Source organism: Cavia porcellus, unplaced genomic scaffold (assembly GCF_034190915.1).
Source record: "Cavia porcellus strain 051 isolate PalLab524CR breed Dunkin Hartley unplaced genomic scaffold, mCavPor4.1 scaffold_1, whole genome shotgun sequence".
NCBI classification, from domain to species: Eukaryota; Metazoa; Chordata; class Mammalia; order Rodentia; family Caviidae; genus Cavia; species Cavia porcellus.
Window position 1 is genome coordinate 159,763,350 of NW_026947484.1, and position 24,308 is coordinate 159,787,657.

The window sequence follows — 24,308 nt, forward strand, 5'->3', positions numbered from 1 at the left end:
GATAAGTAATCTGGAGGTGATTTAAAATACATAGGGAGGTGTGTGTAGATGATAAACAGATGCCAGTCCATTTAATGAAAGGGATTTGACCATCTTCAGATTGTCCTGTCTGCAGGGGGCAGGGCTTGGAATCAGTCCCCATGGATACTGAGGAAAGACTCTTAACTGCTTTGAAACAGTAACATTTTCCTGTGTAAGCATAGCAAAACCATCACATTCAGAATACTTGGTATTAATAGAACCGTATTACTTAACAGCCGCCCTTCAGGTTTCTCTCAACATCTTTAATAGTATCCTTTCTTGTTTGAACAAGATTTAATCAAGAATCCTGCTTTGCATTTAGTTTTTTCTCTACGCTTAAGTTTTAAAATTAAATGTGTTTTAAACAGATTCATAAAATTGTACAGATTGATGGTGTCCACATAATGTTTAAGAGATTCTTTTTATCTTGAAATATTTTAGGATTAGTGAAGAATGCTGCATTAAACAGGTGATGAACATGGATTAGAATGGATGATACTACTTTGATCTTGGGCCTTTGCAACATGACAGTATAATTACGGCAACTTCTTCAGTCTGTAGGATTGTTTCTGGTCAGGTGTTCATTCTTAAACGTGATGGTAACGTTCCAAAAAATGCAATTTCCCAGTGGTCCTGAAAACAATAAACCTTTATTAGGAGAGGAAATTGAAATGTGTAACCTGGGGGGAGGGAGCTAGGTCAGAAAGGGGGTGATGCTGGACTATCAACCACATTTTTGTCTCAAATATTAACCATTAATGTATAAGTGAAAGCGAATGTTACAGCCACTAGTTAAATCAATGACTTATATCCACATTGTGCATTGCAGAAGAATAAAAGTAGTTGAAATAAACAGCACGGGAGCAGAGATTGGAGTGGAGATGAGTGGTCGTGCAGGCCTGGCATGGAGGAGCCAGGGCCCAGCTGCTCAGCGGGCAGGAAGCGCAGCCCCTGTGGAGTGGAGGAGGAGAGCAGAAGCCCAGAGAGGAGGATTCTTGGGGAAGGCAGGGTGGTGCTGCCCTGGGCACTTCCTAAGGCCTCCTGCAGTTCCTCAGGATAGGAATTCGGCTCAGACTGGTTCTCAGGCTGAAAAGCATTGGTAGGAGCCAGCACTGAGCAGGGTTGTATCTGGAGCTCCGGCAGTGTTGTCATGGCATTTCTGCTCTCTCTCTTTTGCTATTATCTGGGCTTTTGTTCTTTCCTGCAGTTGGGCTCATGGTGCATCAGAGGTTTTCAACCTCTGCTTTTGTTACTTTGGCTGTATAGTTTTTTTTTTCTCTGTGTGGGATTCTGTCTTTTATATGCCTTGATGTTTGCCAGCATCCCTGGCTTCTGCCATCTAGATGCCATTGGAATCCCCACCACCCAGTTTTCAGAACTGCACTATTTCAGGCTGACACCAGGGGAAAAGACGCTGATCTGAGTTGGTACGGAGCACGCAGCCTCAATAAGCCAAGGGTGCGCTGAAGCTGGTGGCGGCCAGGGAGTGTCATACGGGCTCAAGTCTCTCCTGTTCCCCACCCCTTCCCAGCTTTTTTGTCAGAAAATGACCTGGAACAATCGCGCCCTTGCTGGCACCGTTTTCTGGCCCTGGATGAGACAGATCAGGTCTGATGCATGGCCCCTCCTTGGCTCAGTGGCGAGGTGTTAAGAGAAAGGGGAGGGCTGAAATGCACATGGCGCAAACAATGCCTGCGAGGTCAGCTCCAGAAAGGACGTCACTGGCACATCTGAAGGATACTGGTTAGAGAAATGAGAATTTTACTGAGCTCCTGATAAAGTGTGAATGGCAGGATTACTTGCAGATAAAATTGAGTTGGAGATAAAAGTTATTCTGGAGAGTTCAGAGTAATTATGTTTTGATAGAAATGTGCGCTGACAGTGTCAACAAATAGGAAATAAATCATTGTAGATAAAACTCGACCTGGGATTTCTGGCTTCTGTGATGGTGGCGCAGCCTCGGGGACGCATCAGGGGCAGGCAGGTTACAGTTTCTCTGATGGCCCAGAAGCACTGACAAGTAGGAGCTGCGGCAGCATCTGGCGGAAGATGGAAATCTAAAGATGCCAGCCCGGCGTTTTAGTTTACTTTGCTCACTGGCTCCTGCAAACCCGAAGGTAGTGGCTGAGATGCATTTTTGATTTTCCCTGAGTTAAAAGGACAAAGAGATGGAGGTGAGAGCCCAAGGAGGAGTGGGAATGCGCGCAAACCTGCTGCTCTTTGGACCGAGCTGCACCTGGCAGTGTGACCTGCAAATAAGTCAGCTTCCGGGCAAACTGAGTATTTCTTAGAGTTCTTCCTGGGTCCTAGAAATGGTGCTATCACTGGATTTCATGATCTGGAGTCTCAGAGCCTCCACTGAAAATCCCTGAAGTTTCTGTTTTTTAGATTTCAGAATTTCTATATAGAGTTGTTTGGGTTTGTTTTGTTTTTTCAAGACAGTGTCACTGTGTGGTTCAGGCCTTGAGCTCACAGCATAGCCCAGGGTGGGCTCCAGTTGATGGCGATTCAGGGCCTCAGCCTCCCACGCACTGGGCTTATACAGGTTTGCTCCGCCACACCCAGCTCATACAAATACCATCCAGTGTATGAAGATTGCCAGCAGTATGAAGCAGGACAGTGTGTGAAGATCAGAAATAACAGAAACAGACCTGTCAGTGCTCCTTACTGTAATGACTATTATTAGAAAGGAAGTGTACATAGCAATATTTACTAAGTTTTGAGAAATACCAGAAAGATTAAATTCTTTAGTTCAGAATTGGAAACAGGGTTGCCATAGATTGGAAAGAAAAAAAAAAACAGTGGAAATTCTCTGAGGGAGAAACGCAGTGACTAGAATTTAGAACTGAGTAATGGGCCCAGCAGCAGGGCAGTACCTTGCAGCAGACAGGATTTATGGTCTAGAACCCGTGTCAGAAGAGAGTGTGTGTGCATTGATGATGAAGGTGGGAATGGAAAGCAGTGGAGAGGAAATGAGGTTCTTTATTCATTGAACTCAGGAGAAAAGAGAGGATTTTTGGAAAGAACTCCTGAGAATTTTCCAGAATTCGTGAAAGACAGTGACCTAGGAAATCAGGAAATCCAGCCCAGGCAGAATGAAGAACAAATAGAATCCACATCAGAATACTTTGGCAGTGCCTGGTGTGGTGGAGCACCCTACAATCCTAGCCCCCAAGGATCGAGGATAGGATTGAGAGTCAGTGTGGGTTCAAGGCCAGCGTCAAGTACATAGTGAAATCCTGCCTCAAAAAAAGCAAGCACGCAAACCAGCAGTTTAACAGAATGGTTTAGCTGAAAAGTAGAGTAACTATTAAAAAGCAGCCAGGGAAAAAAGACATTATTGTGAAAGAGACGATGGAGAGATTTACAACTTTTCAGCAACAGAAAAGATACTATAATACCCTGTAGAATGCTGAGAGAATGCTTGTCAAGCATTAATACCCAGTACAAGATTCTTTAAAATTAAAATTGCATAGTCTACAAAAATTAGAATTTATTACTAAAAGAAGCACTGAAAGATGTGCTTCTGGTGGAAGATAAGAGACGTAAGAAGGAATGAACAGTAACAAAAGTGATAATCGTAAATGAATACTGCTAAAGTATTGCCTCAGACTCCTGGGACTGGGTTCTGTAGCACACAGGTTCCAGAGGAGGCTTTCTAGGTGATGGCATTGTTCTTGGTAGGGTTGTGTGAGTATAAAGCAGCCCTGAACTTTGTCCTTAGAAAACCGGTGTCAGAGTTATAAACCCTAGGGCAGTGTTATTATAAACACAGTGTAAGCCGTATCTACAAATCATACATTTTCTAGTAACCACGTATAGAAAAATGATGCAATTACACTACGTCCTTCATTCATAGGTGTACACGTAGACATACATGGGTATATTTGGTTTTATGTTTGCTTTTTGTTGTGCTGGGGATTGACTCTTGAGACCTCACGCATGCTCAGCAAACACTGTACCCCTGAGCTACATCTCCAACCTGATGTGTTACATTCAACTCAGTGTATCCATAGCATCATTTATTTCAACAAGAAGATAAGTATAAAATACTGCGGGGGTATCTTAATGTTTTAATTTTCATATTAAATCTTCAAAAGTCCCAGTGTGGCGCATCTCCATTTGGAAAGCCACATTTCAGCAACTGCCTCTCCAGTGGGGCCAGGGATTGAACACAAACCTGGACCACGCAACCTGGAGCTACAGCCCAGCAGAAGGTGAGATGCTCATGTATCACATGTGACTGCTTCTAACTAGGAAAATCGTGTGGCCCTTGTACCTAACACGTGCAGAAACAAACTGGAATAATAAAAATAGTGTAGGAGAGAGTTAAAGATGTGAGCCAGAAGCATAGCACAAGCCAGACCAGGAGAGAGCACAGTGGAATGGTGGATTCAGTCCTCAGTGTCAGGTATTGACGTGACTGCTTGAGTTACAAGGCCGCCGGTGCATGTGTACCAATACACCAGCCACACACAGCTGGAGACATGGCGAAGAGGTTAGAATAGAGATAAGTTGAAAGTAAAAGGATTGAAAGTTATAGCTTGTGCAAGTAGCAATCCAAAAAATATCTGTGATTGTATTAATATTGGAATAGGTTTTAAATCAGAAAAAAATAGAGATTAAGGTGGGTGCCTTATAATGAAAAGAGGTTAAAACATAAAGGTTTAAATTTGTGCTTGGTAACATGGCCTGAAAGTATATCAAGGGAAAATCGCTAAAATTGCTAGAAGACCCAGAAATCCCCAGCCATGCTGGGTGATTTTGACATTTTATACAAAAGCTGACCACCATCACGTACAACAAAAAGTAGGAATGTAAAAGATGAGCTGATGTAGAGATTTCCGTGAGATGGGTGCAATAACCATGGCACCGAGGACTTTCCCAAGTGTAGTTAAGGTTTGCAAAGGAACAGATTTAACACAGAACGAGGCCCTGCGTCCTCGGGCAATGTCACGTGCAAATCGGATCAAAGAGGGGTGGAGGCCGCGAGATGGAAGCGCACCCGAGCCGGGGACACAACCAAGGCGAAGACCAGTGCATCCTGGAAGAGAACCACAGCCGCACTCAGCAACAGCCAAGACCCGGTCTCCTCTGACGGGTCCGAAACCAGCGTGTGGTCTTCCCCTCCACGGTTCCTCAGCTAGGGACAGTCACGGGTGGGTCACCCACGCCCAGAGCCGAGTCGACCCAGGTCATCTGAGTGGCCCCGCGCAAGGTGACCACCCATTAGTCCACCACGGCAGGGCGCAGAGAGCGTTCCCAGAAACTGATCAGGTGTGGCCATGAAAGAAATCACGTTTCAGAAACCCGAAATTACGCCTAGTCTGTAATCGCTATGCAGGTAAACGGGGACTGTTAACGGCAGGCGGATTACAGAAAAGGCTGACCAGCCAGTCATCTGATTTCAAAAGTTAGGAAAGAACATAATATACTTAATTTCCCAACTTAAGTTTATTTTATGCAAATAAAGTCAAAGAAGAAATGAAAAGCAGGCATTACTGAACTAGAAGAACAGCAAGGAAGCTAGCATTCTTTCTGCGCAGTCTAGGCTGGTTGTAGACTCTTCCAGGCAGACCTTGAACTCTCAGCCCTGCCTCACCCTCCCGGGTCCTGCAGGATGGGCGCATGTGCCAGCTCTGCTAAAGATGCACTTTTTTTTTTTTTTTTTTAAAGAGAAAGAAAGAAAAAAGGACAAAGAAAAAGGGTAGAAATAATACCGAATTACAGAAAAATCAACAGTAAGAAATCACCAGTTGATAAATTACATATTGTCATCTTAGAAATAGCTGTTCAGGTTACAAAATTAAAGTATGTAAAGTGACATTCAACAGTTATGCTCAGTGAACCAACAAAAACTTAGTAATATGGTTATCAGTCCTACACTTTTTATCTTAAAGGGAGTAAGATTAAATATATCAAAACAGAACAAAACAGTTCAAAAAGAAAATTTAAAGAAATACAGATTTCAAAGCAAGTCCACTGGAGATCTTCACTGTCTATCGTATTGTCTCCAGTTTTCTTCCAAATGGTTGTCCCCCTCTTTGCACACTTTGAATACATACTGCATATTGTAGAACTAATCAAATCATTACAGGACAATAAAGGCTTTCTAGGCCTTCAAGATCTGACATTGGGGAAGACAATAATGACTACCATACTCTCTCTCTTCATAGTAGCTGTCGTTATCTTTACGTATGCTGAAATTGAACTTAAGAGACTAGACTAATAAAATCATTCTGAATAGTGAATAATAGTATTGCTAGATTTTATATCATAATGCTACAGAATTAGCATTGGGTTTCTTAGTGTCTCTTGTTCAGAGTATCTGTTCATTACATCTTGCATTATATAATCTGTTCCCGTAAATAGTTTAAAAAATTCTTCCCATATGTGAATTTCTACATGTATATCTATCCTCTCTGTATTATAGGGAAAAACAAATCATAACAAGACAGCAAAACAAATTCCTAGGAAAACATGCAATGAAAAAGACACATAAGACCACAATATTAGGTGATCTACCATAGTTACTGTGCTTTCTCTTGTTATTTTCAATAGACTTGTCCACATCATTGGGCTTAATACAGTTAAGCATAGTATTGCATAGCTATTTTTATAAAAACACAACTTTGAAAGCATTGTAGGACTTGAGCGGTTAATAAGCAAAACTGATATGGATAGCTTTTACATCTTGTCATCTTCAGAGTAGTAGTCTCTACTTTTAGACTTGATACTAATCAGGCATACCAAATTCGAGTAAAATCAGCCAAGGCAAAACCATGATCTAACAAACCAGATTCAAATAAGATCAGTCAGAGTAAGACAATGTCAGTAATACAGAGTTTCACTTTAAGTTAATAGGAAATTAAGGATAGTTACCATCGTATAATCTGCTATTTTTGGGTTAGATGTCTGTGCCCTCAAATCTGCTATGAGTGGACAGACCGGAACAAAATAAGTTCAAACTAAACGGAGCAATAAGACTACTATGACTTTTAAATGCTGATACACTATTAACAATGACCTCTGCCTTCCCTTTTCAGGCTATTTTTCACCTTTCCCCTTCTCAGGATGCTTTGTATGTTTTGGGTCTCACTAGCCCCTTTAGTTTTTAAATTAGGGGGCCAGCCTGTTGTCTATTTGAGTGTTGCTGAACCTTTCTACCCCTGAGCTTGATCTTGAGCTGTACTCCTTTACTCACTAAAGTAATAGAGTTTTCCTTCCTTTCAGCTTTGTAGTTCTACACTGTCCAAAAGTGTCATAGCTTTCCAATCTATCTGCGGTTGCTGGATGAGTTGTCCCTATTTCTCTCTGGTTTCCTGTCGCATATATCTTTGCTTTTTCATCTTTGACTTTCAGTTTATTAACTGCCCTTTGGGTTGAGTGTATTTCCCATTCAGAGCATCTTGATGGAGCCTGCCTCCTAATCTACTCTGCCTGTTTTTTTTTTTTTTTTTTTTTTTTTTTAGTGTATCAGGACTATCTATATTAAAGATTATAGCTTACCGTCTCTTCCTCATGTCTGCTACTCCACTTTACTGCTATAAGTTGTCCACCTTACTCCCTCATTCCACTGTCTGCCCTGTTCATTGAGGCCTCTCTGCTGCTGTTGTTGGAATCCTGGTATCCCTTCCTTTCTCTCTCTGGAATGTCCTTCAGCACTCTCTTTAGGGTTGGGTTGGTGGTCATGAACTCCCACAGTTCCTACTTGTCTTGGAAACATCTTATTTCTCTATTAATTTTGAGAGAGAGTTTTTCTGGGTACATCAGTCTTGGTTGCAAATTATTTTCTTTCAGGGCTTGGGTAATTTCCCCCCAGGCTCTTCTCAGTTTGAGAGTTTGTGTTGATAAGTCTGTTATTATTTTGATAATTTTCCCGTGGTAGGTAATCTGCTTCTTTTCCCTGGCTGCTTTTAGTATTCTGTTCTTTTGGTGGATTTCTGGAATCTCGATTATTATATGTCTGGGTGTAGATCTGTTTTGGTTTTAGGTGGCTGTAATTCTGTGTGCCTCATTTGTCTGGATATCATTTCTTTTTCCTATGCTTGGGAAGTTTTCCTTTAATATATTTGTGAATATTCTTTGTAGTTCATTTTTGATTACTCCTGCTTCCTTGCTCAAGTGCTTTATTCTTAAGTTATGTATCCTTTGTTGTCTTCTAGCCTTTGAATTGTTTCTTTCTGGTTCCTTCTTATTTTTAAGAGGTCTTTTCGTTCACTATTGTATATCATAAATCTCTCTTAAAAGGCTAACTTTAGTTTCTGTCAAGGCGTTTTGCCAGTTTTCAATGGAGTTTTTAGTTTCCTGGTAATCTTTTTGGATCTGTTTCATGTATTTTAGGTTATGTTTAAATTCTTTATCAGAGGTTTCTCTTTCTTTTCTGATTTCCTCCGTTCTTCTATCTGTTCTCTTGGGAGGGGCTTATCATTTCTTTAGTTAATCTCCTTATATCTTGCCTCACTTGGATCAGAAGTACAGTTTTAAATTTGTCTATGGGGTCATGGAGGTATTTCTTTATTTCCGCTGATTCTCTGTCTAGTATTGGGTGGTTACTGTGCTGGTTCTCTTCTGTATTTATTTCTTCTGGGCTTATTTTCCCAGGTTCGGCAGCTGGAGATGTTTTTAAATTTTTATCTCTTGTCATGTTTCTGGTTTCTTTCAGACTGGTGTGTCCTGGGGGTCTCTGGCCCTCTCCATATTGTTTAGGGTCTTTCCAAAGCCTGTTGACTGGAGTTTTTGCCCCCCCCCCCCAATTTGCTGTTATCTGAGGTACAGGCAGGGATGCAGGGATGGTGCAAGCTAGCCTCCAGCCTCTGTGCCAGTCAATCCACAAGTTAGGCTGTACCTTTTGGATGTCACAGAGTCGCGACAATTTTGTATCTGCTTATTGGGTCCCAACCAGAGTCGTAGTTCAGCCCCAACAGATCCTGCCAGTTCTCTCTGCACTAGGGGCAACTATCTGATGTCACTGTGGCACCGGGCTCAGCCCAAATCCAAGCTGTCCTCTACCAGACTTCTCTGCACCAGGGGTGACTATCTGAAGTCACTGAGGCACCGGGCTCTGCCCAATTCCAAGATGTCCTCCAGCCAGCAACAGCAGCTGTAGGACCCAGTCCCTAGCACTCACCAGGAATCAATGCAGATCTTCCTCTTGGGTCCACTGTATACTGTGCTGAGTGTCTTCACTGCATTCTCAGGACAGCGCGGATTGGTCAGAAAACTGCACGGTGTCCGGCTTTGGAGCCCGGAGCTTCTCACAGTCTCCTCTGGTGCAGCCAGGTTGCTCTGGCTACTTCGAGGAGCCCCAGGTCTTAATTTCCAGCGGTCGCCGAGAGCCAACATAGCTTTTCCCCTTGGATCCACTGCTCACTGCACCACATCCTCCCGTTAAGAGTCGGATTCGCTGACTCCCAGTCCCGGCAGCTGTGGTCTCAGTGCGACCTTAAATCCTCCGGGGGCACCTAGTACAGTGCGGAATGGGGCTCAGTGAGCATGTCTGGCTTCAGCTCTCCACCTGCGCTTTTCCTTTCTCTTCCTAGTTTCATTTTTCCCTTCGGTTACTGCCTTGGTTAATAAGAATCATTATCCATTCGTCTAACCCTCTCCATGTTGTCCTATTCCAGCATTTGATCTGATTTCTCCACAGAGATTCTGTACCCAGCCCCCTAGCAAGCCACCATTTTTTTTCTCCCCAATTGAAGCTGTACTTTGAAGAAAAGTGGAGGTAACATCGGTGAACTTTAGATTGAAAGCTCTTATAAATAATGTGTCAGGAATGAAGAGTCTCAGAATAAATTTTAATGTCAGTGCATCACTAGAATGTTGTGAACAAAATGTGTGCCAGTAAATGAAGAGTTAGATAAGCTGATGATAGAAATATTTAATTTGTCAGAATGAACATAAACAGGGATTAGGGACCTGGAGTGAGGAGTCTATGCCTGCCATGTGCAAGGCTGGGGCTTCCCTTCCCAGCAACAGGAAACTTTAAGTACACTGTAATTATTAAAGACAGTGGGTCCACAATAAAACTGTTGTCTCAAAGGAAACTCTGGGCTTACATGGTTTTATAAATTAGTCTAAACTTTAAGAAAGACTCACAGAAGCTGGATATGCTGGTGCTTGCCTGTAATTCCAGAATGCTGGGAAGCTGAGGCAGTAGGATCATAAGTTCTAACCAAGACTGGCCAGCTTTGTGACTTAGAGAGATACTGAGTCAAAGTAAGGAAAAGCTGGGGTTGTAGTTAAGAGTTAAGGCGCTGGGTTCAATCCTCAGTTCCATGAAAACAAACCACCAAAACATTTGCAGTTTCCAAGTTATAGAAGTATTGGTGTTTGCAACTCTTATAAAAGCTACTACCTATTGCATTTTAATTGCAGGATTCCAGACTGTTGATGCTACTAGGGTTGATTGTTAAGTTGTCTCATTTCTTTGTAAATGCTTTTGTTTGAGACAGGGCTGTGTCATGCAAGCTGGCCTCGACTTCACTGTATTGCCCAGCTGACCTCAAATTCACTGCAGTCTTCTTGCCCCAGCCTCCTGAGTGCTGGTGTTCCTGGCCTGTGCCACCACACCAGGTCATGAGTTCAAGGCCCAGTAGCAGAAAAGACAAAGTGACAAAAGTGGAGGATCTAATTCTTTTCTTTGAAGTAGCAGTGTAGTGCTGTCCGGTTTCTATTGTAAAATTAATTGCAGTATTGCTGTAGGGCAGTGATGAGAGCTGGATCTGGAGGCGCCCACAGCCCTGTGTGTTGAGCTACCATAGCACTGTGTGAACATACACTTTAGGGCACAGAAAACTTGTTTTAGCTCTGAATTGTGCATAAATTTTACTTTTTTTTAAATTCCATTTTTGTGTGGTAAGTTGTCAGAATGTGAATGCAAGCTTAGGAAGTTTAGGTTGTTTTGAGGGGGGAGGTGGGTTGGATTTTTGTGACCCGTCTCCCTGTTGGCCTTCAAAACTGACTGGGTGGGGCTGGGGATTTAGCTCAGTGGCATGAGCACCTGCCTTGCAAGCAGGTGGTCGTGAGTTCGATCTCCAGTACCAATAAAAATTTTAAAAAAGGGGAAAAAAAAAAAAGGACTGGGTAGCCCAGGCTGGCCTCTCCTTATGATCCTCCTGCCTCAGCCTCCTCAGGGCTGGTATTGAAGGCTTGTACCGCCACTTCTGGCTAGTTTATAATGTTCTGTAGGGAAGAAGGAGACCTCATTGTAGACCAGTCGATTGGGAATTGATACTAACCTACGTTGATACATCTTTTTCTTTGTCTTATGCTGAAGATCTTGAAAGCTAGAATAGTTTACTTGGGAATTGATACTAACCTACGTTGATACATCTTTTTCTTTGTCTTATGCTGAAGATCTTGAAAGCTAGAATAGTTTACTAAACTGATCCACAGATGGTTCCTAATTTGCTATGAATGGATGATTGATTGATTGATTTTTGAGACAGGGAGTTCCTATGTAGCTCAGGCTGGCCTTGAGTTCACTTTGTAGCCCAGGCTGCCCTCAAATTTGCAGCAATCCTTCTGTCTCACCTCCCGAGTCCTGGAATTATAAGTGTACACCACCACACCTGAGAGATGATTCTATTTAAAATTGTTCCTAAGTGTTTTGTTCACCTCAGTGTTTGAATGCAACATGTTAGTAGCAGAAAAACTGCTTTATTGAATCCTTGACTTAAAAACTTTCAGCTATGAGTCAGTTCCTGACTTTACAGTTTTGTTTCTTTGTTTTGGCACAGGGGATCAAACTCATAACCTCGTGTTTGCCAAGCAGGCACTTAGACCTCTGAGCTAAACCCCTGGCCCACTTTACAGTTTTTTGAAAAGAGAAATAGAAATATTGACATGAAGTTTCTTTAGTGTCTGAAATAGGTAATTGGTTTCAGTATAAGCACAAAAGGAAGTGAGTTGACTACCTTTACATATTAAAAATACCTTCAGTGAAAGTGTTTTCTTCATTATGTACTCCATATTACGCTAGTCATGAACAATGCTTTTCTAGAACAAAAAATGCTTTTTTTATTTGCCTTGTATTATTCCTACCCAGATAAATTTTGTGAACATTACATCATAGCACTTTGAGGAGATTCTAACGCTTAACAAAGGACTTGAAATTTCAGGAGGGTTGAAGTTTGTCTTTTTAAAATAGCTTATAAAAATAATTAGGCAACTGTTTAGACTCATTTCTTAAATAATATTGTGAGCAGTTTTTCTCTCCTGGAGACATTTTTCCAGTGCACAGTTGTTAACAATTTGTATTGTAGTTTCCTTATCAACTAGAAAGTGTTGAAAATGCCAGGTCTCATACCGGCCTAGTGACTTGTAGAAATTGGAACTTCTAAAAAATGGGTTTGAAAAATATAATGTGAATTATATCTCTAAACCTTTCTTATTTTTTGTCCCTAAGGGTTAAGATCCAGAGGTTTGCCGCAATTTAGTTTTTTTTTTTTTTAACTTGACCTTTTGTTTTAAATTTAGCCAATTTGTTTGTGTTGTTCTTTAAGTTTTACTCAAAGTGGCATCTTGCAGAGGTTGCCAATGATTCTTATTTCATTCTACCTTCAGGAGCAAGTGTGTGTGTGTGTGTGTGTGTGTGTGTGTGTGTGTGTGTGTTTCAGGGCTCAGTGATCCTTGCCTATACTGGAGGCTGAGACAGGAGGATTGCATTTTTGAAGCCAGCTTGGGCAATTTAAGTGAGATCCTCTCAAAAAATAGAAAGGGTCAGGGGTATAGCTCAGTGGTGAAGCCTCCTGGGCTTCATCCCCAGTATCTCTGGCTGGCTGGCTGGCTGGCTGGCTGGTGTGTGCTCATTGCTTCGAAAGATTTTGTCGCAGTAAAATGTTGGGAGGATTTCACACATGTCTTAAAGGGCAGCTCAGCCTGTTTTACCGTGCATGTGACCCTTTCATAATGGTCAGCTTACCACTCTTTATACAGAGAATTCTGTAAAACGACTCACTTCTTAATTAATGTGCATGAATTTTATTCAACAAAGTTATTTTCAATTACTGTGGTCTTTTTTATGTAATCACAGCTTGCTAGGTTGCTGCTTGGTGTCATTTTGAAACCATTCTGTGTTGTCAGACTGTGCAGCAGGCTTCCTGGTCTCCACTGCCTTTTTTTGTCTTCCCATTCCACTGTGCACTGCCCACCTACACACTGTCCTTTCCCGTGGGGCTTGGGACCTTTTCTCTGTCCTCCCCCCCTTCCCTTCCCTTCCTTTCCTTTAGCCTGGATTCCTTACTGATAATGTTTTTGTTCCTCTACACATTTCTTTTGCTTGCTCGCGCTCTCTCTATGACTCTCTTTCTCTCTCTTTCTCTCTCTCAGAGACAGGGTATTCCTGAGTAACCCACGCTGGCCTTGAACTCACAGCAGTCCTCTTGCCTCAGCCTCCTGAGTGTTGGGATGACGTGTCTGATTCACTCCTTAAAGCATGTTTCAGAGTTTGGGGCTCTGTTCTGTGTTCTGTTGCCATTCTGTGCTTCTTGTAATAAGCTTTTATTTCCATATCAGTCTCTAAGAGTTCTAGATAACTTGAGGACTGCCATGAGTCTCACTGATTACCATGTAAAGGATTAATAGATATTTAAATTGTTTGCCAAAGGAGCAAAGATTGATGTGATCAATTAGCAGCTAGGAGCATCGGAAATCAGTGTGGAAAAGGGTGCCAAAGGTAGAACGTATCCTCCTGGGGGCTTGGGAGCCAGGGCTTCCCTGACTTTGGATTTGCCAGTGAGCTCTCTGAGGAAACCAAAACCACTGTGACATGAACATTTTTATGTTGTTACAACTTCTAATTTAATTTTTGTTTTTAATTTTAGGAAACACTCCTTTACATCTTGCTGTGATGTTAGGAAATAAAGGTTAGTATTTTATTTTTTCTGTTTAACTTCATGCCTGTTTCGTCTGTTTAAATTTCTAAGATCACATTTGTTAATGTCTCTGTAATTGAGCATGGGCTGTGGTATGTTAAAATTAGTATTTTTTCATTTTCCGTCGCCGATTTTTTTAAAGAATTAGAGGAAATCTTGTACTAACTTTCATGTCATTTAGAACTGTTTTTTTTTTTTTTTCTCTTAGTTGGCTATTTTATCAAACATATTTATAACTTTAGAAGACATTAACTATGTTATAGTACTTTTAATATGAGAAGATTTTTATAAGAAATTTAAATTTAAAAACTGAAATATTTGGTTATATCTCGACTCATTAATTGAGTCTTTAGTATTTTAAATAGATCATAAAAATGTTATGCCTGTATATTCTTTAACTAGAAAAATGGAAAAGGTCTACTTTTGAGATGGGTATGGTGGTACACGCCTATAATCTCAGCACCCAGGAGACCGAGGCGGGAGAATCACTGGGAGTTTGAGGATATCCTGTACTACATAATGAGTTCAAGGCTGTCTGAACTACATAGCAAGACTCTGTCTCAAAAAAAAAAAAAAAAAAGGTCTGTTTTTGTATGTTATCTTTACATGTAATGCAATTTCAATTACCTGGGTTTGTAATTAATCTGAAAAGTGAGGATTTCAGATAGGTGATTGAAAGCCCTCTGAGTGCTAGATTTTTAAATTCTGTATCTTTGGTAAGAATCTTTTAAAAATTCATTCCTGTGTTTTTAAACAGACCAATGGATTTAATATTTTTCTTTCTAATCTAAAATTATCATTATGAATGTCTCTTATTGTCATATGGCATAATATTTATTTTTTCCCCATTTTTCTATTTTTTTCTTATCCCTTCTTTTCTGTTCTTTCTTCTCCTTTTTTGTTCCCCTTGCCATTTGAACATTTTCTTCCCATTTCCCAATATCTACTATACATTCTGGTCCCTATTTGCACTTTTGGTTTCTCATACTGGAGAAACCATGCAGTATTTACACATGTGTGTCTGACTTCCCTTAAGAGAATGATCTTGGTGCAGCCACTTAACTGGAAATGTCCCAGGTTTATCCTTTTTTTTTTTTTTTTGTACCAGGGGTCAAACTCAGGACTTCACATGACTTATCCTTAAAGGCAGAGTAGTACTCTATTGTGTAAAAAACCCTATCTTTATCTATGCTTTATCTATTCCTCCACTGTTGGGCAGGTAGGTAGTTTCTGAGACTCAGCTGTTATAAATTGTGCAGCTATAAACATGGTCAGGATTGTGTTAAATCCATATAACAACTTCGTATGCCCATTTTTACTATGTTGGTCCTTCCTACCCAAGAACAAGGGATAACTTTCCATTTTTTGATGCCTCTTGGATCTTTTTTTTCAGAGTATTATAGTTTTCAATGTAAGCTACATTGTTAGATTGATTCCTAAGTATTTCATTTTATTTGGGTGCTATGGTGACAGGTGTTTCCCTAATTTCTCTCTCAGTGAGGTGTGTTATTTGTGTACAGGAATGCTATTGCATTTTGAGTGTTGACTTTGTATCTGAATTGGCTCATTAAAACTAACAGTCTTTTGGTGGAGTTCTTGGGGTCTTCTCTGTAAAGTATCATGCCATCCGTGAGTAATGATGATTTAACTTTTTTCTTTCCTATCTTTACTCCTTTTATTTCTTTTTCCTGTATAATTTCTCTGGCTAGTGTTTCCAGAACTATATTGAATAGGAGTGGTGCAATGGGCATCCTTGTCTTCCTGATTTTACACCGGAAGCTTTCAATTTTTGTCTTTTAGTACGATGTTGAGTGTTGGTTTGTCATAGATGACTTTTATCAGGTTGAGGTAAAAACCATCTATTCCAGTTTTCTGAAATTCATTTTTCTGCATCTGTTTGAGATGATCATGTGATTTTTGTCTTGGCTCTGTAGTACAGTATCTTATATTTGTTGATTCATGTATGTTGAGCCATCCCTGCATCCCTGGGATAAATCCTGGTTGGTACTGCTGTATAATCAGTAAATCCGGTGATTTGCTGCATTCTGTTTGCCAGTGTCTTGCTGAAGAAGTTTTGCATCTATGTTCATTAAGAAGATTGACCTGTAGTTCTCTTTTTTGGTTTGATCCTTCTCTGATTTTGGTATCAGGTAATGCTTGCTTCTAGGAATGAATTTGAGAATTCCTTTTTACTTTCATTCATTACTTTCATTTTTAATTTCCTTTTTATTTCCATTAAAGAGTTTGAGAAGTATCAGCATTAGGTCGTTTCTGATTTCAGCAGTGAATCTGTAAGGTCTTGGGCTTTTCTTTGTTGGTAGGTTTTTAATTACATCTTCAATTTCATTGAGTGATATTGGATTTATTTTGAATTTTTTGTAACTTCTTGACTCATCTTTGGTAATTCAGATGTTTCTAGGAATCTATGCATTTTTGCTATGTTTTCTATCTTATTAGAATACAAGCTCCCAAAGTAGGTATTGGTGATCTTTTGGATTTCTGTAGGATCTATTTTGATTTTACTCTTTTCATTCCTAATTACATGGATTTGAGTCTTTCCTTTTTTTGTTAAGGTTGACTAAGGACTTGTCAGTTTTATTTAATCTCTCAAAGAACTAACTCTTTAATTCACTGATTTGTGTTCTTAGTGTTATTGTATTAATTTGTACTCTGATTTTTATAATTTCCTCTTTTACACGCACTTTGAGCTTGACTTGACCTTCTTTTGCTAGAAGCTTAAGGTTCATTATGTTGCTGATTTGAGCTTGTGCTCTTCTGATCTGGGAATTCACCACTATAAATTTCCCTCTTAGGATTGCTTTCCATAAGTATGTTGTATTGGCATTGTTTAATTGTAGAAACTGTAATTTTGTCTGTGATCCTTTGGTTGGCCAGCAAGGTACTATTTAATTTCCATGTATTTATGAAGTTCTTGTGTTTTCTTTTGTCACTGATTTCCAGTTTTATTGTACTATGGACTAATCATAAGCATGAGTTAATTTCAGTTTCTTTGCATTTACTTAAGCATGTTCTATGAGCTAGTATATGGTCTGCTTAGTGGAATTTCCCATTTGCAGCTGAGAAGCATGTGTATTCTGATATTGTGGAGTGGCATACTTAGATAACTGTTAAGTCCATTTGTTCAAAATTTGAGCAGTGAAAGAAAAGTAACTTAGGACAATGTCTCACCCATCTGTTTGTGAAAATCTTTTTCCTGCTTGGGAAGTTTTCTGCCATCACTTCTGTGAACAAGTCTTTTTTTTCTTTTATGTTGTCTGTACTCTTGCCTGCTTTTTTCATTGACTCTGATCAATCTTATGCTGTTTTTTATGTCATCTATCAGCTGCTGGATTTATTTCTCATGGTCCCTTGCTAATTTTAAGAAATCTTCATGCTAACTAACTGCAATCTGCTCTTCTAGATCTGATATTCTGTTCTCACATTGGCTCATTCTGTTGTGTATAGTTTCGGTGGAACTTTTAGCCTCCTGAGTATCTGTTTGAATGTTTCATGGATTCCATTTTTTTCCTATGTTGGGCATTTATGATAGCCAACATTTTCCTTATCTGCTGCACTTTTTTAAAAAATCTATTTCTGCTCTGGAGTACTCACCATGTCTTTCATTATGGTCATGGTCTCTGTAATTTGATTGTTTCCTAGAGCCTCATTCATCTGTTTTGTTACTGCTGTGGCCACCACCTCAGAGAGTCCTGGCCAGTGACTTTTGAATTGTTCTGCATCATTGTCCTCTGGGTTTGCCTTTGGTGAGCTGCAAGTCTGGGTTTGCATCTTGCTTAAGTGTCTCTCTGTCTGTCTGCCTGTCTGTCTTTCTGTTTACTCCTTGGGTTGATGCTTATAAATTGCTCATGGCAAGTAGCTTCTTGGCTAGTACTTAGAACCCTTAGGAAACAGCTGCTCCTCAGAGTTGTCTTCCAGGAGTAGTGGCTTTTGGGTTTCCAGTCTGCTGCAAGATCCTGCCTCTTCAATTTATTTGGGATAAGTTGCTTCCTGTTTGGCTGAGCTGCTGGTTGTTTGGCACTGGCCAAGAATATTTTTTATGACCCTTATGTCATGGGAATATGAAGAAGAATTCATTAGAACAATTATATCACGTTGGCTAAAGTGGTACCAACAGGTTTTTGTTTTGTTTTGTTTTGTTTGTACTGGGGATCAAACTCATGACCTTGCGCTTGCCAGGCAGGTGCTGTGCTGTTGAGCTGTATCCCTGGCCCCTAAAGGAATACAATCAGCAATAACAATAGTATCAAACATAGTTTAGAAGATGATAAACTGTGGGAACTACTAATTTTCCACCTTTATATAAACTAAATTTGTGGTTATATAAGAAAAGACCAGAAAATTGTATACAATAAAAATGTCTCCAGTATAGCAACTTTATCCTCAAGGTAAAATATGTAAAAGGAGTTAAGGGGGAAAATAGAAGAGGAAGATATTAGAAGCATGGAGGGGGAGGATAAAGGAAGATTACACAAATTTAGGGAAACTGGCAAGAGAGAAAGCAGAAGAAATAAGAACAACAGAATAAGAACAAGAAGAACACTAGAAATAATGTTCACCTTCAAATAAGAAGAAGAAAAGGAAAAGAAAATAAGAAAAATATCCCTTCAGGGCATGGCTGTGCTGTCACCAGTAGACAGAGTGGACATCAGAGTCCAGGTCTGTGTCAGTGAATCCCAAGAAACCGGCCGTGGCTTTCTGGTGGGGCAGTGGATAATCCCAGCAAGCCTGTGCCTTGGGTCCACTGCCGTTCAGGCTGGTTTCTGGCTGTGAAGCTGGAACCTGAGTTGTTCAGCCTGCAACACTGGATTTCTCTTGCCAGCTTAGACTCAACTTCCTGCTGCCTTGAACTTGGCTCCGCCTCACCCTGATACTGGTGGCCACTAACTGGAGCCAGCCCACAGTTGCTGTGAGTTCCAGGCTCAGTGAGCCCCTCTCTGGGATGGCTACTGCCAGTTGCCCTGTCCTGGGAGATGGCTGAATCTGAATAACTCACCAGCCACTGTGACCACTTTCCACTGTGTCCATTGCTTGGGTCCACTGGTGGGTTTCTCCATGGAGGCCTGCAGTCACCAGCGCCTCCATGGACGTACAGGTCTGAGCTGCCAGCCTAAGCAGTGAGTCATGGTCGAGGTCTCTCTCTTTGCTCCCGCTGTGAGCATCAGTTCTCTATTCAGACCCTTGGTGGGTCCCCAGGATCCACTTTCCTCCTCCTTGTCTTCCTTACATTGCTGTATTGCAGCGTCTGGACCCCAGGTCTTGGAGAGGCTCCTTCTCTGCTGCTCACCGCTTTGCCATTTTCCCATTTGTCATTAAGAAACTTACTCAGGTGTTTCTGTTTCTAAATGTCTGAGCAAAAAGTTTGATTCCTCTTAAGCCAAGTCATGAATGGTGGGTAGATGGCAAGCTCATACAATGAACTCTGCTTTAGCATGGGTAGACACAAGGATCAGGGCCGTCAGGAAGGAAGCCGGTGGGACATGGGCAGAGACAGCTCTCCTGCAGCTTTCTTGCTAAGAAGGTACCCGATGGAGTCCTAAATGTGATCGGTTACTACTCAAGCTACCCCGGAACACTGCATCAGATCTCCAGCATGTATCTGAAATGCACTGATCATAATCCTCCAAGTGCTTTTGTTGGCACTTTACATGTATTTATTGACTGGACTCTTTCTTGCAGCAGTGCACTGTTAGCTCTGTTTCACAGGTGCAAAACAGCCCTAAGGACAGACAGTTTGATTACCCTGAGGTGACAGAAACTGGGTTTTAACTTGGAGCCAGTAGCTCCAGAACCTCCATTTCCATGTCCTGCCTTGCAGTATTCTTGCGGAGGCTTGCCCAGGCATGTAGTCCATGTGTGAGGTGGCTCGCATGCAGCTTTCTGAGCCTTGGTGCTGATCTGGGATCTTCCCACAGTCAGTGTGTGAGGAGGTGGTGTGGATGCATCAGGATCTGATGGTGAGCTGACTTTCTGTCACTGCTGCTATAGGCGTGGCAGTTCCGATGCGTGTTCTGTATGCTTTACCATAGGCATGTGCCATCTCAGTCCAAAATGCTTCATTCATGGGCAGGTAATTAGAAGAAGTTAAAAGTTTCGAGGTTCCATCAATTTGAAAAATGTCCGGTTAATAAGAGTTAAGCAGATTTCTTTATTGTGGAACTTGTTAGCAGGTGGTATGCTGATGTGTCTCCTGGAGGTCTACCTTGGGCAGGCGTTGAATTAAAGTAGTCAGGGCACTTTGATCTTTGATCTCTTTCATATTTACCTTGAAGGGAGAGTGCGGTGGGAATGATTGAAGGAGACACTTGGGGTGCTTATTCTTCTGGGATCTTCTGGGAACCACAAATAGTGTACTCTTCCATTCACATTTTCCTGGTTCTGCACGCCCTCTTTTTGTATTGGGTTGCGGAAGAGTAGGATTGAAATGTGCAGAAGAGGAAAGATCCACTTTGCCTGTGGTTTTGGGAATTGCTTGTACAGTGTGTGGTAGTTTTCTAAGCTACAGCTTCAGTGATCACATTGAAGGCCACTTTTTATTTACATATTTATAAACAGAAATGTCTTGGAGCACTTAAATAGTATTTGTTGATTGAAGGAGAGGATGAGGGGAATGCCTTAGGAGTTTCATTTAGTCCCTTTTTTTACTCATTTGTTTCGTCATAGTGGTTGTTGTTTTGTTGAAACAGAGTCTCATTATGTGACCCAGGCTGGCCTCTAACTTGTGGCAGTTCTCCTGCCTCAGCCTCCCAAGTGCTAGGGTCACGGGTCTGTGCCGCGTGCCAGCCTTTTAATCCATTTAACCTACTGAAAAACTTTATTTTATAGAAGTCTGATTTTTTTTTTTTTAAGTTTCTGGGTCCATTGACAAAAGTAACCATATTACGTGGGGATTTTTAGCTATGAATTTACATGGAAATGCAAAAATACTTAAATAAGGAACATAGTAAATCTTGAGGAGGTATAATAAGAAATCTTTACTTTTCATTGTGTAAGTTAGAAACATAAGAGTAGGTTTCTTTAAATTAGTTGCTACAACTTTTAATTCAGTCTTAGTCTTTCATGTAATTTTTTATTTTTTCCTTGAAATAAGTATAGAATTAGTATGATTCTCAGTCTCACGAAGATCTCTTTGAATGACCTATTAGGTTCCCATTTTTCCTATGTACCCCATCTAGTGTGTGTGTGTGTGTGTGTTTATGTTTTGAGAGGTCATTATGTAGTGCAGGCTGACCTTGAACTCAGGACAATCCATCTGCCTTTAGCTGGGATTTCAGGCATTGTCACCACACCCAGCAATCTGCTCTGTATTTTATCACCTTTCCAGTGCTCACTTATCTCTGTGTGATTTTCATGGTTTATGATTTCAGTTTGTCCATGCCTTCAAGTCCTGACTTCTTCCTGGCGCCTTTCTGCATTCGTTGACCTTTAGAGCCCTGTTGCCAATCGGCCGCATTTTCTCACCACTCACTTTTAACATTGCTGAGAGCAGACATTTGGTGGCTCCAGTTTCTGATCTCATATATAAGAGTCTATGCTGGGTGATCAGCGTAGCTGTGGTATCTGATTGTCTAGTGGCACCTCTCTACCGCAGATGAATTACACCAGGGAGTAGCGGGCACCTGCTCTTGTGGTTCCGTTGTGCATCTGAAATCTGTTGACATACCTGGCATAGCACGTGAGTCTCATACTAGTTCCTCCGACAAGACACGGTACCCTTATGGATAAACAATGTTTTTAAGTTTAAAATTTCTGCTAATGCTTCTTCCATGACTAGTGTAGCCATACTGAAACAACTGAAGAAATGCAGGGTAGAGGAGGAACAGCATGGTCTCTCCTCTTCTTTTTCTGGTGTGATCTGTGCTGGAAGCTGGAGGTTGCCCTTCGCACCTTACTCCTTGCCCTGAACCGAGGGGCTTAGTTTGCATTCTGAAGCAGCATTAGGACACACAGCGCTTTGCCGTGTTTACTTTTTCCCCTCAAAAGTATATTGTGAAATAGCCCTGGAAGGCTTTAGAGTTCTTCCATGCTTGCCTTCCCTGAGTTTCTTAGGCATGCACACTTATGTGTATCCTTTCCTAAAACCCAGTGGGAGGGTTTTTGGGGAGGGAGTCCGTTTGTTTTTCATCCTTTTTAAAAAACAAATTCTTTTCAGCTTGGCTGTCCCCTTTTTACTTATGACCTCTGATAGAACTTGATTGTTCTTCCAGTTAGTTCTTAGCCATGCTAATTAGGTGCAGGATGTGCATATTTGTCTGAAGGCACATGCTCACATATGTTATAAATTCTTTAGTCATTTCTTTAAATGAGACAATGCATTTCTGCTTTTGGTAGGTACATTGTATCAGTTATACATTGAAAATTCTTTAAATCTCTTGGGATAGTTCTGATTCATTTCTTTTGACATTTAGAAACATTCCTGTTCCTTTTTTTAATTCAGTATTTTACTATGAAACACTTTAAATATACTGCAAAATTGAAAGATTTTATCAGTGAACACACATACTCTTCAAATAGGCTCGATTATGGTAACATTAGATCATAGTTACTGTACTTTTTTATCTTTCTTTGTGTTACTTTTTTCTGTACAATTTTAAAAGTGTAGGCACTAGCCACATGGTGGTGCACACTTGTAATCCCAGCACTTGGGAGACTTAGGAGGATCACTGTGAGTCTGAGGTCAGCCTGGGCTACATAGTGAGACCCTATTTCCAAAAAAAAAAAAAAAAAAAAAAAAAAGGCTAGATGTATGACATTCCACCCCTTATATGTCAGCATGTAGAAATCAGGATGTTCTTCATAATTACATTATTATTTTGCTGAAGAATTGTTATAATGTCACCTCATAGCCTGTGCATATTCACATTTCTGCAGTTGTTCCAAAAGTGTCTTTGGGGGGTTTATATTAAAATGTCACCCATCTGAAGTTAACTTGCCACACTTGGCTATGTCTCTGTTGTAATGTAGAGCAGGGTTTGCCAGTTTTCTTTACTTTATGCCTAAACTTTGCAAAAAGTCTTATCCAGTTGACTTTTGGAATGTTCTCCAACTTGCATTCGTCTGATTATTTTCTCATGATAGTTTTTTTTTTTTTTTTTTTGGTCTTTTTCGTTTTTATTACTAGGGATCGAACTCACGACTGCCTGCTTACAAGGCAGGCGCTTATGCCGCTGAGCTAAATCCCCAGCCCCCTCATGATAGTTTTTAAGTTATTTGTCTTTTTCATAAATTGGAAAGTAGCAATAGGAATTTGTTGAGATAAAGTTAAACGTTTCTGGGAAAAGTTCTCCCCTGGAGGTGCTGAGATCCTTGCACTGTATCACCTTAGGGCACAGATGATAGGGTAGTCCATTATTGATGCTGCTAAGGTAATGTTTGATAATGATCTCCAGATAGGTCCACTATAAAGGAGCATTGTTCTGGTTTTAATTGGTAAGTAATTTGGGGGCAGCACTTTGGAACCCTGTTAGTATCCAATTTTATGACACATAACTTTTTACCTAGTGGATTTAGCATTCATTTAGAAGTTTTGCCTCATTGTGTTATTACACTGGATGCTGTAGTATGCTTACCTTCCAATTTGGCCATTTATTAAGCTGGAATTACATTGTTCAGCAAAGAACTCATCACTCTTTTATCTGTGTATCCATCTGTGTACCTCTCTTTCTTCACAGTCTGGGGGGCTGAACCCAGGGCCTTTGCACTGACCTGTATTCCCAGACCATTTTAATTTTATGTGTTCTTGAGCAGGGTCTTGCTGAGTCAGTAAGTTGCCCAGGCTGTGCTAGAATGTGGATCCCTTGAGCCTCCAGTGGGGTTGCAGTGTGCACCACTAACTGTGCTGCGGCCAGTTCACTCTTCCTGTTATTTGCTGATGTCAGGTATTTTTCAGTGTGTTCTCACTACGTGGCTGGTTCTCAGATTTGGTCAGTGTCTGACCATTCTAGCTGGCTCCTTGGCCCTTTTGGAACAACGCTGTTCTTTAAATGGAGGTGGCATATTGTTACTCCAGTGATGCAGGGGAAAGGTGCCTCTGCTTTTCCATGTGCCAGCAGGTTTTTTCAGTGTGTTTGCCGCTGCACACAGCCCTAAAATAAACCTCCTGGTACATACTCTTAGGTACCAACGTATTGACAGGCTTTCTCAAACACAGCTGGGAATTTCCGTACTGGTTTACTTTATGCTGATAGTTTCGGTGCCAGTAGAGGGTTTCCTTCTCTCCCCAGGAACAGTGATAAAGGAGTCATTCCTCTTCACCCATAGCCCCCAGGCCACACTTTCCTAACATCTTTGTTCCCTTTGGAGCACTACCTGTGTTAGCTTTCGTTTTCATTCATGTATTTTCTCCCAACATCGAACACAAGCTCTTCGGTAGGAAGACACTGTGCCCCC

At 41.0% G+C, this 24,308-nt stretch overlaps 1 protein-coding gene across 2 annotated transcripts in view; it reads left to right on the forward strand.

Moving 5' to 3' along the window:
* Ankrd13c (ankyrin repeat domain 13C) overlaps window positions 1-24,308 on the forward strand; it is a 73,699-nt gene that overhangs the window by 9,168 nt on the left and 40,223 nt on the right. Inside the window, exon 2 of one of the 2 annotated variants that reach the window (XM_003478819.5) lies at window positions 13,851-13,892. The exons of the other annotated variant lie outside the window; for it this stretch is intronic. Coding sequence (XP_003478867.3) covers window positions 13,851-13,892 — 42 coding nt within the window. The remainder of the gene's footprint in view (window positions 1-13,850; window positions 13,893-24,308) is intronic. 2 annotated transcript variants of the gene reach the window in all.